At 44.2% G+C, this 16,880-nt stretch overlaps 1 protein-coding gene across 1 annotated transcript in view; it reads right to left on the reverse strand.

Annotated features, from left to right (window-relative positions):
- Als2 (Amyotrophic lateral sclerosis 2) overlaps positions 1-16,880 on the reverse strand; it is a 112,743-nt gene that overhangs the window by 26,578 nt on the left and 69,285 nt on the right. Inside the window, exons 17-24 of the mRNA XM_050191457.3 lie at positions 14,245-14,354; positions 12,425-12,502; positions 12,182-12,330; positions 10,941-11,117; positions 1,676-1,855; positions 1,415-1,510; positions 1,200-1,295; positions 103-279 (exon numbers count right to left, since the gene is read on the reverse strand). Of these exons, the coding sequence (XP_050047414.3) occupies positions 103-279; positions 1,200-1,295; positions 1,415-1,510; positions 1,676-1,855; positions 10,941-11,117; positions 12,182-12,330; positions 12,425-12,502; positions 14,245-14,354 (1,063 nt within the window). The remainder of the gene's footprint in view (positions 1-102; positions 280-1,199; positions 1,296-1,414; positions 1,511-1,675; positions 1,856-10,940; positions 11,118-12,181; positions 12,331-12,424; positions 12,503-14,244; positions 14,355-16,880) is intronic.

Below are 16,880 nucleotides of genomic sequence, written 5' to 3' on the forward strand. Positions count from 1 at the left end.
TTTGTAGTGTGCTCTAATTACATACTGTTACTTTTACGTTCAGGGCCCTTAGCACTATTTTGAACACTGGCTTCTGTAACTGATATGACCAAAGGCACATACTCATCCACTCCAAGAAAGGTCATCAAGGCCAAGTCGGACTGCTTGTTCCATTTCAGCAGGCGTTCCCAGTAGTGCCTATCTTCTTGTTCATTGTTGAGAGCGTACAGTGTTGAAAGTGACGGGTACAGTCGAGGCAGAAGGACTGGCTGAATGAGAGTGTTGGGTGTGATGCACTCTCTGGAAAGTACAATGAACACAAGTTTGTGAGCACAACTTCAAGTGCTTTATGTACCTTGAACATGCAAAATTTACATGTAAAATATCAAGTGCCCTTTACGACACCAAGAAAGTGAAGAAGTTAAACTACTTTTGTACTATTACTTTTATAACAATCACTTTTCTCGATTTGAACAGAGACCATCACATTTCTCAAGCGTGCCCAAAGGCTATTTTCACTGCAGCATGACTGGCTTTCGTTGAATAGAAATCAATTGGGGTCCCTCTTATTTTAAGGCACTGAAGAATTCCAACAGAGAACTATAAGATATCTACATAACTTGATTACTTGAGCTGATTTAAGTTACTATTTGGCAATAATTTCGCATGTTACAAATACAGCTGAGCCTGCATATATCAAGTTTCAAAGGGATCATAAAATGACATAATATATTGATAATTAAAAACATCTAATACACAGATGTAGCATCGAGTTGAAACCCCACACATATCTAGTAATTCTGTGTGTTCTCAGAAGACCGAACCTTTAAAAATCGCTCATCCAGGGCTACAAACCATGTTGTTCTTTAGCCGTAGGTCTGTCGCAGTGTACGTTTAGCCATCACACTATTATAGAATACCATTAACGTTACAAGGCATGGTGGCAGCATGTTGCTAGTCCAAGCGAGGGTACTGGTACCCAAAGGTTGCACTGCACGTACAGTTTTTTTTCTTTCTACGTGCAACATGCAAAGTTTGTTGCAGCACACGTACAGTGGAGCAAGCAGTGCTGCATGTGGTTTTACATCATGTGAACTCGCATGTAGTGGCATAAATATGATTGCTGGCCTCCTAAGCATACAAGGGGCATGAAATGCCTGTGTTTGCATTGCCACAAAACACAATACTAAACACATCATGTAACGCAGAAGTAAACCCACCCAGCACCGTCAAAGAAATCGTCTGGGCATTCCATGTCCTCTAACGAGGTCAGAACCAGGGGCTTATCTGCTTGAGGCAGGTCAGGGAAAAGAATTCTGCAATTTGAACAGAGACCATCACAGAATGAAGTAGGATTATGACTCACACCAGAAAAAAGTGATGTGGTGCACCAATAATAGCAATAATATGGCTGCTCTAAAATAAATTAAATTACCTGACCAACTCATACAGCCTCTGGCAGAATGACCTGACTTCTTCCACAGCATGTACGAGAAGTCGAGGATGGACACCAATGCCACAGTATGTCAGTCTGCCAACAAGGACAACAAATGAAGCTTACATCACCAAGAAACAAATTGAAATGTGAAGACAAAGGGTTTAGTGTAATCATAACTAAATAATGCAATCACAAGATAAAGCCAAATAGCTGACAATGTAAGAAAAAGAACACAGAATATAATAAAGTGCACCTCACCTGAACACACCCACCAAACCATCTAAAAGATAGCCCAAAGGATGATGGACACAGTCAAATGCACTGGTGAGGTAGTCCTTGATTTCAACATAACGCCCCAGTGTCAATGACCCATACTTTTTGCTGGTCTGAGGAATGCGCTCAAGGTAGTCTAAGTTTTCTTCGCAGCAGGGTTTTGCTCTGTAATTTAAATAATGCCATTTTTTTCACATTTGACTATGCTCAGTGGAATATTAAAAGTGTTCTCATGAAACAGTTTTTTACATATGGCACTGGTAAAATACATTGCTGTAATCACAATGTCTCTCCATACTCACAAATTATAAAAGTCATGAATTGGATAACTTTTTCCTAATTGCAATGATGATAGACTGCTTAAAATAATTCAGTGACTCATTTTAATGCCTCAAAGTAATGTCAGGGCTACAAGACACATCATGGACAAGGGCCCATAATTTTTACTACATTGGGTTCCTTAATGTGCAATTAAGTGGACTATAGTACAATTTTTGTATTCCACCCCCCATCAGAATATCGCCGGTGCAGGCAACAATCCAGCCCACAACCTCATAACCACCAGCAGAGCACAAAAGCTGCTGAGCCACCAGAGATAACAAAGCAATTGAAGACTGGCTTTTCATTTTGTACCTGACTTTATTAATCAACGACACTGTATCAAACATATCTTTGTCCTATTTAATTATTTTATGTCAGAAACAGCTGTAAATAGCATTACTTATTAAGCAAATTTTTAATGCAGATATCAGGCTCTGAAAGAAAGTCTGAAGTCAAGAACCATAAAATTGATATAACTAAAGTGCTTCATCTGCCTACTTGGTACCCTGCTTTTCTTTAAAAATCCTAAAGCAGTAGAAGATTAGGCAGAAAATGCCCTAATAAATCCCAAAAATTAAATAAAAACCAGAGTGAAAGATTTCAAGACTGCACTGTGCTATTACATGAGCACTGATTTACGAGTTTTATACCAGGCTATCACACAGCATCAAATGTTAATCGTTTAAAAATTATGTGTTGAAAATATATACTCTATGTAAATTGCATTAGTCTATTAGCCTAGACATACTATTTGGTGACCATGTGCAGGTGAACACACGCACACACACACGTACACAGACAGTTGACTTCCAATAACTCGACCTCGATGGGACCAACGAAACTGGTCGAATAATCTGGTGGATGAAGTTACAGAAGAGGTAAAAAAAAAAAAAAAGCCCACACACCTCTGTTTCATTTGGCAGTGTTTACCTAATTTTAACATGCCACAAAATCCAACGCACACACAGCACTAAGTTCTTATGGGTTCAAAGTAGAAAACTAAAGTAGAAAGGGCAGCTCTTAATGATATTAGAGCTCTTAAGCAAAATATGAATCTAATGCAAACTTGATATTTTAACCAGAAAAATGTAGCATGCCTCTGGCTTTGGTAATCAGAAAAAAATGAAACCAGCACACAGAATGGAAATTTACTTACACTTAATGTCCATCATCGTCATTTTCAGACAACACTTTATCTCTTTCTGTGAACCACAATGTGTGTGTGTGTGTGTGTGTGTGTGTGTGTGTGCAACAATCGCAAACGGAATGGTGGCCCAAGCCTAGACTAACCACTTCCCAACAAAAATATGGGATGACAAAGGTACCTTCATTCTCCCTCTACTCCTCATATCTTGCCTCTAGCGACTTATATCCAAGAGTAAAATTAAGAGTTCAAAGCTAACCATTTTCAAAATGTGGAGGGGATAAGAAAACAATGGAAGCACCGATGGCTGTCAGTTTGCAAGAGTTGCTGAACAGTTGTGAACAATGAATAAAATGTTGAGACAAGTTCATTGCATGCTAGAGAGAGCACATTAAAGGCGATTGATGGTTTAGAATGTTCAAAGAAATATACAAACTAAAAAAAGATTCTTGTTACTTTTGGGTCCCCATTCAGCCAGCGACCAGTCGGGGGGGGGGGGGGGGGGGGTTCCGGAGGCCCCTCCCCCCACCACTAACATTTACAGTGGGGGGGGGGGGGGGGGGGGCAGCCTCTCTTCACCTGACGCTCAGCATTACATGGGCACACACACACACATATTATTACGATATGCTCAAGTGATGCTCAAGAAATAATGAGCCGCCGCGAGAACGACGACGAAGTTGGTCGGTGCGCTTGGCGCGAGCGAGTGTCAGCCTGGCTGCCTGGCTCCAGTGTAAATAGCCTGTAAATAGCCTCTTCTGTCTGTGTCTTTCCACACGCAACATTCTGGTGGAGGTCAGCGATCCCCGTCCTCACCACGGAACTCAGAAGTGGTCGGCACACCGAGCTCGTCACCATGCCTCCCGGTGACGCGCCCACCTCTGCAACGGCTTCGGCATGTCCCACTGCTCCAATCGTCACGGTCGCCCCACATCGCGACCCAAGTGTGTTCTCTGGCCTGGAGGGCCAGGATGTTGACGACTGGATCAAACTCTATGAACACGCCAGTGCTAATAACAGGTGGGACCCAACGATTATGCTCGCCAATGTCATCTTTTATCTCGGCGGCACCCCACGCGTGTGGCACCAAACGCATGACGACGAGATAACCAGTTGGGACAATTTCAAAGAGAAGCTACGGGAACTGTTCGGCGACCCCATTGGGCGCAAGGCTGCCGCGAGAAAGGCTCTTGCGTCTCGTGTACAGTCATCTACGGAGCCGTACGTTTCCTACATCCTCGACGTCTTAGCTCTATGCCGCAAAGCTGACGATGGTATGTCCGAAGCCGATAAAGTGTCACATATTCTAAAAGGCATCGCCGACGACGCTTTCAATTTGCTTGTTTTCGGCAACGTCTCGACTATCGACGCCATCATCAAAGAATGCCGTCGCCTTGAGCAAGCTAAGAGCCGCCGTATTACACACCACATCACACGGCTACCCAACACTGCTGCTACGTCGACAGGCGAGGGTCGACCACGTCAGACCACCACCTCTGACGACGTCACCAGTATTGTTCGCCGCGAACTCGAGGCCACCTGTTCGCCAGCTTTCTCCACGATGCCTCCCGATCCGCCAGCAACCACCATTGCGATGATCCAGGCCGTCGTCCGACAGGAATTTCAGAACATGGGTCTGAACTCTGTGTGTTCCACGTCTCAACCCAACGTTTCCCGGTTCTCTAGCGGCCCTCTTCGTCCTCGGCAGTCTTTTTCCGCCACATCTCGCCACAACCCGTCCGACTGGCGTACCCCTGATGACCGGCCGATCTGCTTCCACTGCTGTCGCATCGGCCACGTCGCTCGTCACTGCCGCAACCGATGGCCACCAACTCCTCGGACATACACCGCCGCTTATTCCCGCACCGTTGGACCTTCCATTCCCTATACCAGCCGCCATGAATCCACTGCCGCTGATGCTCCTGCTCCGAACCTTCGGTACAGCCGCTCGCCCTCACCTTGACGCCATCAGTCTCGTTCGCCCCAACCCCGTCGCTTCTCTTCGCCGCCTATCGCCTCCCGGATCCAGCCAGAAAACTAGGCACTGCAGCTTCTGGAGGTGAAGCTGCATTATCGACCCTGCCCTCAAATCCTCTGCTCACGTTACCCACGAACCGAAACCTTCTTGACGTTGACGTTGACGGCTATCCTGTCATGGCACTCATCGATACAGGAGCACATCTTTCAATTATGAGTGCTGCCTTCCAACGACGACTCAAAAAGCTCCTCACCCCAGCGTCGGCCCGCGTCGTACGCGTTGCGGATGGCGGTACTGTGCCTATCATCGGCATGTGTACAGCACGCGTCAGCATCGCCGGCCGCCACACTCCTGTCCTCTTCACCGTAATTGCTCATTGCTCCCACGACCTCATTCTCGGCCTCGATTTTCTCTCCGCACATTCTGCTCTTATTGACTGCTCTTCCGGTACCCTTCGCCTTGAGTTGCCGATGCTCGCAGAACCTTCTGACGCACCCCACTGCCGCTGACGTCCCACCGGTTTTCTTCGCCTGCAGCCAAAGTCAATAGCCTACATTGAACTGTTGTCTTTCCCACCAGTTCCTGATGGCGAGTACCTCGTCACTCCTCTGCCCGACATTCCAATAAGGTATGACGTTACCGTGCCTCACAGTATACTTAATATTACTGGGAACCGCACTCAAATGCCTGTCTGTAACTTTGGATTGGCAAAGCAAATTCTACCGCAAGGTATTTGCCTTGCCACCGTTGATTGTCTCGACGACCAATACGTGGCAGCGTTATCGGCCGATGATTCTCGCGAGCTTAGCAGGCCCCTCGCGCCAGCCTCGGGTGCCGATCCCAATATAAAGAAAATGGTTGCAACGGACCTGTCCTCGGCGCAGGCTGAAGAGCTTTGCCAAGTATTATCGTCCTACCGAGATATTTTCGACATCGACGATCGCCCTTTAGGCCAGACGCTCGCGGTCAAGCATCGTATTCTTACTGGCGATGCTATGCCTATTCACCGACGACCGTATCGAGTTTCTGCGTCGGAACGCCGAGTAATTCAAGATGAAGTCAACAAAATGCTCGATAAAAACATCATTGAGCCTTCTTCGAGTCCCTGGGCGTCACCTGTGGTGTTGGTTAAGAAGAAGGACGGCACGTGGCGCTTCTGTGTAGATTACCGTCACCTGAACAGCATTACAAAAAAGGACGTCTACCCGCTCCCACGTATAGACGACGCCCTTGACTGCCTGCACGGTTCCAGCTATTTCTCGTCTATTGATCTTCGTTCGGGATACTGGCAGATTGCTGTTGACGATATGGACTGCGAAAAAACCGCGTTCATCACACCTGACGGCCTATACCAATTTAAAGTAATGCCGTTTGGATTATGCAACGCCCCTGCCACCTTCGAGCGTATGATGGACTCCTTGCTCCAAGGTTTCAAATGGTCCACCTGCCTCTGCTACCTCGACGACGTCATCGTCTTCTCGCCAACGTTCGACACTCACCTTGAACGTCTCACAACTATACTTGATGTATTTCGAAAGGCGAAGCTGCAACTTAACTCGTCCAAATGTCGTTTTGGCCACCGGCAAATTACTCTTCTGGGCCATCTCGTTGATGCTTCCGGAGTACAGCCTGATCCCGACAAAACTCGCGCTGTCAGAGAGTTTCCGGTTCCGAAGACAGCCGCAGACGTTCGAAGTTTTGTAGGGCTATGCTCGTACTTTCGTCGTTTTATTCAAGATATTGTGGCAATTGCTAGACCCCTCACTAATCTTTTGAAGAAAGGCGTACAATTCTCGTGGGGTACTGCAGAAGCCGCCGCCTTCTCTCGTCTCGTTACTCTTCTCTCCTCACCACCCATTCTCGCCCACTTCGACCCTGATGCCCCTACAGAATTGCGTACAGATGCCAGCGGTCATGGCGTAGGTGCCGTCTTAGCCCAGCGTCAGCGTGGCCAGGATCGCGTAATTGCTTATGCGAGCCGCCTCCTCACACTATCGGAGCGCAACTATTCCATTACGGAACGAGAATGCCTTGCTGTAGTCTGGGCGTTTGTGAAGTTCCGTCCTTACCTTTACGGTCGCCCTTTTTCCGTAGTAACTGACCATCATGCTCTCTGCTGGCTCTCTTCGCTAAAAGATCCTACAGGTCGGCTTGGTCGCTGGGCTTTGAGGCTACAAGAATTTTCATATTCCGTGGTGTACAAGAGTGGCCGCCTGCACCAAGACGCTGACAGCTTGTCGCGTTACCCTGTTGACGACCCTGACTCCTCTAATATTGCCAGTGCTTCTTGCGTATTCTCTGTATCACAGCTGCTTCATTTTGCCGACGAGCAACGCCGTGACGCCTACATCAGAGCACTCATCGACCGTTTTGAGCACTCTCCGGCCGATGCTACTCTACGCCTCTTCGTCCTCCGCGACGGTACTCTGTACCGTCGTAACCTTCATCCGGACGGCTCTGAGTTCCTACTTGTAATACCTAAACACCTCCGCTCCATCGTTACAGAAGAGCTCCACGACGCACCAACGGCAGGACATCTCGGCGTATCTCGAACCTATGACCGTGTACGTCGCCGTTTTTTCTGGCCTGGTCTTGCCCGTTCCGTACGACGTTACATCGCCGCTTGTGAAGTTTGCCAACGACGCAAGAAGCCTTCCCAGCTCCCTGCTGGTTACCTGCAGCCGCTCGACATTCCTGCCGAGCCCTTTCATCGTGTCGACTTAGACCTTCTCGGCCCATTTCCGGAATCTACATCAGGAAACAAGTGGGTTGCCGTCGCGGTGGACTACGCGACCCGCTACGCCATAACCCGTGCTCTTCCGACCAGTTGCGCAACTGATGTTGCGGACTTCCTCCTACATGATATTATTTTGATGCATGGTGCTCCGCGTCAATTGCTAACAGACCGTGGCCGTACGTTTTTGGCCAAAGTCATCGACGACATCATGCGTGCCTGCTCAATACGTCACAAATTTACCACCTCCTACCATCCCCAAACGAACGGCCTCACTGAGCGCTTGAACCGCACCCTTACAGACATGCTATCCAAATACGTTTCCGACGACCACCGTGACTGGGACCTGGCTCTACCTTACATTACCTTTGCATATAACTCTTCCCGTCTCGAAACTGCTGGCTTTTCCCCGTTTTACCTCTTGTATGGCCGCGAACCAACGCTACCACTGGACACTGTGCTTCCGTCCGCCACAGCTTCAACTAGCGCTTATGCCCGTGATGCAATCGCCCATGCTGACCACGCTCGCCAACTTGCGCGCAGTCGTCTACAAGTGTCTCAAGACAAGCAGAAGCACCGCTACGACCTCCGTCACCGTGATGTCCATTTTGTGCCCGGCAGCCTCGTGTTGCTTTGGTCACCTTCGCGTAAAGTTGGCCTATGTGAAAAACTCCTTTCTTGTTACACAGGCCCATATCGCGTGCTCCGCAAAGTGACCGATGTCACCTATGAAATCGTTTTAGCCACGCCCACTACGTCCTCCGCTGTGACAACCAGGGACATCGTCCACGTCGCCCGACTCAAGCCCTACAACTCTCCACGCGCCTTGGATATTAAACAGCACCGTGACGGTGCTTTTGCCACCGGGGGGTAGTATTACGATATGCTCAAGCCATGCTCAAGAAATGAGCCGCCGCGAGAACGACGACGAAGTTGGTCGGTGCGCTTGGCGCGAGCGAGTGTCAGCCTGGCTGCCTGGCTCCAGTGTAAATAGCCTGTAAATAGCCTCTTCTGTCTGTGTCTTTCCACACGCAACAATATATACATATATATAGCCTATGTATATATGCATGGGAGCACCCCCTTAAGCAAAGAGAGACTTTAAAGGGACCTTGAAACGATTTTGTATAAACATACTGAGTCGTTCAGATAGGTCCTTCTGATCATTAAGTGATGCATTTAAGTGCTCTACACAAAGCATGTAATTTATTATGAGGTTTTAAAAATGTGCATCATTACTGATCGCAGCGGTGCCGCTCCCCTGAGTTTTCAGCTGACCCCTCCCAATTGACATCAGTTGGGCGAACTACCAGATTGGCTACCCAAGTCGCGTCATCGATAATTTTTCCAACTCCGGCCTTGGGTTCGGCCTCCCTTGAGATCGAACCCGTAGCGAAGGCCCTGATCGCTGAACGAGAATCCGTGTAGACCCGGGTGCTCAGTATAAAAGAAAAACTGGACATCATTTGTGCAATCGAATGTGGCACGAAGTTGGCACTGGCATGTGTGAGGGATCTACTGTTGACTATGGCATGTGGCATTTGGAATGGGAAGAAGACGCTCGGCAGTGCTGCTTGGACCGCAAAAAGATGTCGGCTATGAGGTTCATGACGCTCGACTTTTCGCTATCGTTGCCTCTGTTATTGCGAAGTGTCACTTAACAACAGTGATGAGAATGACACGGAAAGTGACAACACGTGTGATTCAGGCCAGAAAGTGGCAAAAGCTGTGCGTTACGTCAGCCTCATGCGGGTGTTTGCTGAGAAGAGGGGGCTGGCGGAAAAGCTGGCTTGCAGCTTAAGGGAGTTTGAGGCCACTGTCGTCGCTGCTCAGCCATAGCGGCATCAAATGAAAATAACAGATTTTTGTCGCACGAAATGAATCAATACTGCATGTTTTTTGCCCTTTCATGACACTATGCCTGAGTTCCGTTTTTGACAGGTAAGTGGGCAACCTCACGCTATTTCGGTTAAGCAGTACTACCATTTAGTACATACTTTTTCCAAGCTCCAGCCAACTACAGTTTAACAAGGTTTCACTGTATTTCTGTCTCTGGTATTAATGAAATAATTTGAAAAATTAGTGCGGTAAACAGTAAAGAGGGCACGTAACAACTTCCAGCGTATAAATAAAATTTGCTATGTGGCCTTGTGAGGGGCTCTTTAAGCCTTTATGGACGAGTGTTGTCTACAGGCAACATACCAGAATTTTGTTTTTTTCTTGGTGAGTTTTGGCACTGAGCACGAACTTTCTGGCTAAATGTCTTTGGCCAACACTGAGCGACAAGCAACATGTGTCATTTGCTGGTTTAGAACACGAACACAGGACGAGGAAGAAGTTTGGCATGAGGAAGAAGTTTGGCATGCCAATCCCTTTCTTTTAAAAGCACGGTCAGGGGAAGAGACCGATGCAAGATCTCCGGCTGCAATGGTATCACACATGATGTAAAGCAAATTAAATGTGCACTTATAGGTCACCAATGATGACAGCTGTGTGTACAAATTTCAAATGAAGTCATAGGTGGCTTTGGGTGTAGCCCACTTTCAGTTTTCTGCCTGGTGTTTCCCCCTATTGATGAAAAAGTTTCAGCAGCAAAGTATTTTTTTCTTTTCTATGAATATGCTTATTCTCCATGTGTTTTGCACATTTAGATAGAAAATAAACTTTTTCATATATTTATGTGTCTAGTCCATAAAGGCTTAATGTGCATGCACTACATAATAGATGGGCATTTTTGCATTCCACCTCCATCAGAATGCGGCTGTAACGGCAGGGATCGCACCTGTGACCTTGAGCTCCGCAGCACAATGCCAAAGCTGCAGAGTTACCACGGCAAGTTCATACATGATTGCTGTACCACAAATAAAGCAAATAAATTTCCCACTTTCTGTTTTCAAGCCTTGTCACATCTCAGGCTTGTTCACATATTCTATTAGCATACAAGTACAAAATGCTAATCATGACCTGAAAGGCTGCATACAGTTTTGCAGTACAAAAGCATGCTAAGAGTTCAAAAACACACATAAAAAAGGATGCACATCTACAGACAGAAGTTGAATAAATGTTCTCATACTGCTTTTTCATGTGGCTCTGCCTTTTTCTGTTGCTGATGGCAATAGCAATGGCGTCCCATGCGTGCTTATTGTCTTGAGTGTCGGAGACCCCCTGAATTCCAAGCATGTCTCGGCAATGGTCGAAGATGTCCCTCCATTTGTCGGACGCTGGCACACTCATTGATGGAGATCCAGTGCTAATTAAAAAAAAAAAAAAATGCCTTGGGTTTCATTTTTTTGTCCATGCAGCCTACGCTGCTAATGCAAACAACAATAAAGCAGTTCAGTGCTGAGGTTTGAGGCAGAATTTGATACTTTTGTTACCTCACACAGGCAGTTGCAATTAAACTACAGTAAGAACTCAATAAGTACAGCGTTATAGGTACACTAAAGAGAAAAATTATTCGAGCTGTATTAGTGAGTTACCCTACTACAATTCATAAATTATCCACTCTTGCCGTGAGAGGAGGCTTGGTAATCCAGCAAAGGCACAATAATGAAGGGTGGTTGGCGATGCCACCATGAAGTTGCCGCACTGGCTGGCCATAATGTTTTGGATTTTGATGGCATCTACTCGAGCCTAGTTAACTTTTTATTAGTAAAGATGGACTACATTGAATTCTAAAGAAGCCAAAGACTGAATTTTGTAAATTTTGAGTACTTTTACCGTGCAGCTATGGCCTACATATGAAGAATATACATTGAAATATGTGACCACACCAACAAACCAGTGCTGGTGTTTCAGCACAAAATTAAAAATAAAGAACTTTGACCATTTTCTCTTCTGATAAGCAACCTGCTTTCGCAAAATTACTGAAAGTAGAGTTTTGAAAGAATATTTCATCAGTATAAACTGATTTAGTGGTTCTCTTTGGTGTCCCTTTCAGAGATATTAACTTCATTTTACTAATGTTGTCAAGTTGCTGAGTGCGTGCATCTTGGTCCTATAAGTGACATAGAAGCATCTGTCCTTATTAGCATTCCTATTACAATCCCATACACAGCAACTCTAAGGTGAGTTCAGCTACTTATTGTGTTGACGTAAAAAAAAAATGACACTGATATAAAGATGGTAGTACACATATGAAATCTCTCTCTCTCTCTCTCACACACACACACGTGCATGCACGCACGTACGCACACACACACACACACACACGCACACACACACAAACACACACACATGCACACACACGCACACACACACACACACAAAGCAGTGCAACATTCATGCAATCCAAAGCATGGCCAAAATGCTCACTTGTCCCGATGGATGAGCGAATCAACATCAGAAGTGCTTTGCTCATCAGCAACTGCCTTTTGATATATGCCTGATATTTTGATGCCTTCACTCCACACACCACAAAAGCTGCCTTGGATAGTGTCCCCATTTGACAAACTCAGGACACCCTAAACAAAGTGAAATAGAAAACAAAACACATGCTGCAATCTTGGAAACTGCAAGACTTTTTGTAAGCGCATAAAATCTTATAAAGAAACCTACTCTGCCATTTAATGACCCACCAGCACCAAGTTCTCCTTTGAAGACAGTGTTGTCTTGAAACATCATAGTGCCATAACCCTGTAAATAAACAAGTGATGCGTATGCATGATACCGTACAGTAGGATCCTGCGCCTGCCATAAAAAAAAGGCCCTTAAGTTAACAAAATTAAAAGCATTGTCAAGCATTTAAAACCTTAAGACAGTGTGCAATGAACTCTTTTATATCATTTCATCATTTCATTTTCTTTACTTTCTTTGAATATACAAAAAAAGTATTTCCAAATCAATTTTACATTCAAGTCCTAAATAGACCTCTTTGTTATTTGTGCTCAGATAATTTCATCAGATATTCATGTGCAGATGTAAACAAAAGTTGAGGTGTGCAGTTGGCATGGCAAATGCATCACTGTGCCAGCCATCAGCTCAGCACCTTGTAAAGGCTGCACTTCATTCTTTGTGGCCAAAGGAATGCTCAGAAACAAGTAAACAGAAAAAGGTGTGAGCTTCTGTGAGCTGTAAATAAAAGCCTAACCTTTATAGCTTATCATACCCTCATCTACATAATTTGTATAAGTAATGTGTTCGCTTTCGCCTACTTGCGAAAATAACTCCCATGTTAGCAGAAGAAAAAGAAAACCTTTTGCACATGTTTGCTAATCTATTCTGTGTTCAACAATAGTTACTGCAACATCACTATTTATTTTATTTGCCTTGGATAACATATGGGGTATTGATAGCCCTGTATGTTAACAAATGGACCCCTGCTACAACCCTTGAAAGGGTTTTGGGGTCCTGCCTCTATAAAGACATTATATATATGTAAGAAACAAAAAAGATTGATTGACTGATTATAACAGACTTCACAGTCCAATGCCACAACAGTTGTGACTTAATAGTTTTGTGACAAAAAAGACATATCAAGCAATGCTTACATCACTTAACAGCTGCATTCACTTTCACAAGGATACGCTTTCAACATCCTTTAAGATTAGCAAACTTGTAATATACTGTAAATCTTACGAGACTTTCAGCTCAAATTGGGGCCTTATAGTAGTTGCACTTCATGGAGGAAGTGGGTGCTTTACTCAGCATCCTTTGTATAGTTATGTGCACAGAATTATAACTAGAGAAGTTGAACTACATAATTATTTTTTAAATAACTGCTAAAATGTGATTCAGAAATGTTCTGTAAGTGCCAGTTAAGAGAAGCTTTGTTGAAAAACTAACAAGTTATCTCATTACTAAAACATGTAAATATCAGAATAAACCTGACAAACGAATGCAAAGAATCTAGTTAGAAGTGTAACATTCTTAACACAAAAATTCACTCTTTCCCTCTGTCTACATGTACATGTAAATTGTACACATACATATGCACAGTTTTAAATGCAATTGTGGTTATTCATATCACTTGATGAGCCTAGCCTACGGAGTGAACTAAAAGAATAAATGAGAATTCTGTGCACTACAAAGGGCTGGTGTAAGGATTACTGTTGCAGGAGCCAGATTTGAATTGCCGAACCCTAGCTTCCAAGTAGGATGTTTAGAAAACGAAGGCACAAGGTCCTAGACAATGGTATAAAAGCCTAAGGCAAGACGGGGCCTACATGGAAAGGGCAGCACATTAAAAAGCATGCGAGACACATGGTACACCTCATCCCCATGCCAACAAATCCCCACCTTGTCAGATATAAATTGATCTATTAGTAGTAGAAAACTGCACCAGGAATTGTAAAAATCATTCCTGATGCAGTTTTCATGCAACATGCCTACCCCCCCCCCCCCCCTACACACACGCGCTAAAGACAGAGGTTACTTACGCTGAGATTGTTGTTCACAAAGTTGCCCTCATAATAGATGTCATCGAGGGTAACCATGATTCCGTTGCCATGGCGACAATCATCCTGCCACATGCCCATGTATTTCTCACCTGCAGAAGGTCACCTCGGTATAGCATAATGATAAAAGACCTTTTCCAAAGCAGTGGTTTAAATTTCAAAGGGTCATTAAACCATGCTTGGTAAAAAATTATGCATTTAACTGGTGCCTCTTACTTACTCCCAAACAACATTTTGCACACAACTGCTCTATGTTCACAACAGCATCGTCCCTTCTTCACTCACACTCACCACAATGCATACTTAGTCTCTGCAGGCCTTTGGGGAGGCAGACACATACACATGTAAGAGCCTTCATTTTATAGCACCTTAAAGCTATACAGTTTGTAAATGACCATCTGTGAACACCCAAGACTGTCCTATTGAATTAAACATTAATATATTTAGGGAAAGAAAAAAGAAGATTCAAATGCCATATTGAATATTTTTTTGTCTAGTACTCTATTAAAAAAAAAAAAAACAGAGGAAAATAAAGGTGCAGGAAGAAAGAGGTTGAAATCCTATGTGCTCTTCAATGTCCATAAAACTACTTGCAAGTTCACTCAAAAGAACATCTCACATATACACAACACTTGTTCACACTTCTGTTACCATTCATAGTGATAGGCTTTGTCTATTACACACCATACAATAAAAGTGTATAAGCTTAAAGTGTATAAGCTTTGACCAAATATATGGTTATAGTGACTGTGCACTCAAAGTTATTATATATAAACAGCACTGCAAAACGTTAGACTGATTGCACACTAATGTAATGCTGAAAATCACAGCTCACACTGTCACCACCAACACCACATATCAAATCAACTTAGTAGCATAAACAAGTTGAGCTCGATCAACAAAACAAAACTTCACATAAATCCATGGTAATAAATAGGCATCCTTAAAATGAAGCAGCCTTGATTAGGTCAGTGCAAGTTATCCTGCACAAAAATTGCAGCACATTCTTGTTCAATCACCGCTCCCTATGTTCAGCAACAATTTCTCCAGCAGCAGGTAATAATCTTCCACATGTAATGGAGATTTCATGAAAAGTGAAGTACATCTTACAAGTTTTGTTTAACAGTGGGCAGCTGAAGCAGCCAGAAGATGGCCGTCACATCTATGACATACTCTAATATGACCATTACAGAATACTCATCAAACAAACCAAATATCAAATCCCTGAATTTTATATTTTGATAATTAAAAGCATTAGAAATTTTGAATACTTGCACATCCACATGCATAACACAATTAGAAGACTAAAAATATAAACTTCGTTACCCTGGAATCCAAACTTAGTTTGTACAGAAACAAGCTGGTGATGGCACAACAGAGATTTACAGTGCAGATGGTCAGTCTTTGCATGTCATATACCACAAAGTGACAGCAGTGCTACATACATTCTAATGGGAAGTATGCTGATGTAATTCCTACTTCAGTCAAGAATTTTTCTTACAGCCCCCTCCCCCTCCCCACCTCTATATATTATGAACCCATTGCAGTCATGAAGATTTAAATCTTTTTGCAGTTGTTCCAGTCAGCAAATATTTTTTATGTTTTGAATGCAACAGAGAAGGAGCACTTCTGTGAACAGGCATGTGGTGATTTATTTAAGAAATTTTTTTAAATTTCTGAAGCTCTTGTACAGTGGTACAGCCTCCAGCCAGCATCATGTTGGGGATGACCACCGAAACCATTTTATATAGGGTCCTCATCATCACTTTCTTTTTTAAGTGTGCTCATTCAAGGACATTTGCTAGTCATCTAGAGGCAGGATATTTTCTTAGCTTCTTCGAACTAAGATCATTTTCAAGTTGCAATGCGCTATTGAGCTCGAGGTTGCGAGTTTGATCCCAGCCGCGGCGGCCACATTTCGATGGAGGGGAAATGCAAAAATGCACGTGTACTGTGATTTAGGTGCATGTTGAAGAACCCCAGGTGGCCAAAACTAAATTTTCCTTTAATTATATTGTCCCCAACCAGGCAGATATCTTCTGAATGTTTACCTTTAATCCACTATTGCATGCCTCATAATTAGATTGTGGTTTGGCATGCAAAACCCCAAAATGTAATCGAATATTTTTTGAGATTCACTAAACTAATGCAAGCTCTTTCTGTAAAAGGTATGGAGAGACAATTTCACCATCCACACACTGTTTTGCGCCACGTAAAGTGCATACAAATTTCTTCAAGACCACTAAAAAGCAACGTCCTCATACGCAGACACAGCAAAGAAACGCAATTATGATAAAGTTTCTAACAGATGCCGCAACAAACGCAAAGAAAAGGCAGTGTGCACAAGCATGCACATGTGTCAGGTACTACCTGACATCTGACCGGAAATTATATTTCCACGTGTTCATGGTAGTGACAGGGCAAGAGGAGGGGGGGGGGCACGCGACTACAAAGGGGGTTAGCAGACTGCACTCTCCCTAAATAAAGATGACAGGTCTAAGAGCAGCACAGCAGCAAAGACAAATATAATAAAATGAAGGCGACTACTTTTCAAGGAACTATAAGCTATTTCGAAAGGACTCATAATGGGGAAAATCTCAAATTACCATTTGCAGACA

The sequence above is a fragment of the Dermacentor andersoni genome, chromosome 1 (genome assembly GCF_023375885.2).
Source record: "Dermacentor andersoni chromosome 1, qqDerAnde1_hic_scaffold, whole genome shotgun sequence".
Classification (NCBI taxonomy): Eukaryota; Metazoa; Arthropoda; class Arachnida; order Ixodida; family Ixodidae; genus Dermacentor; species Dermacentor andersoni.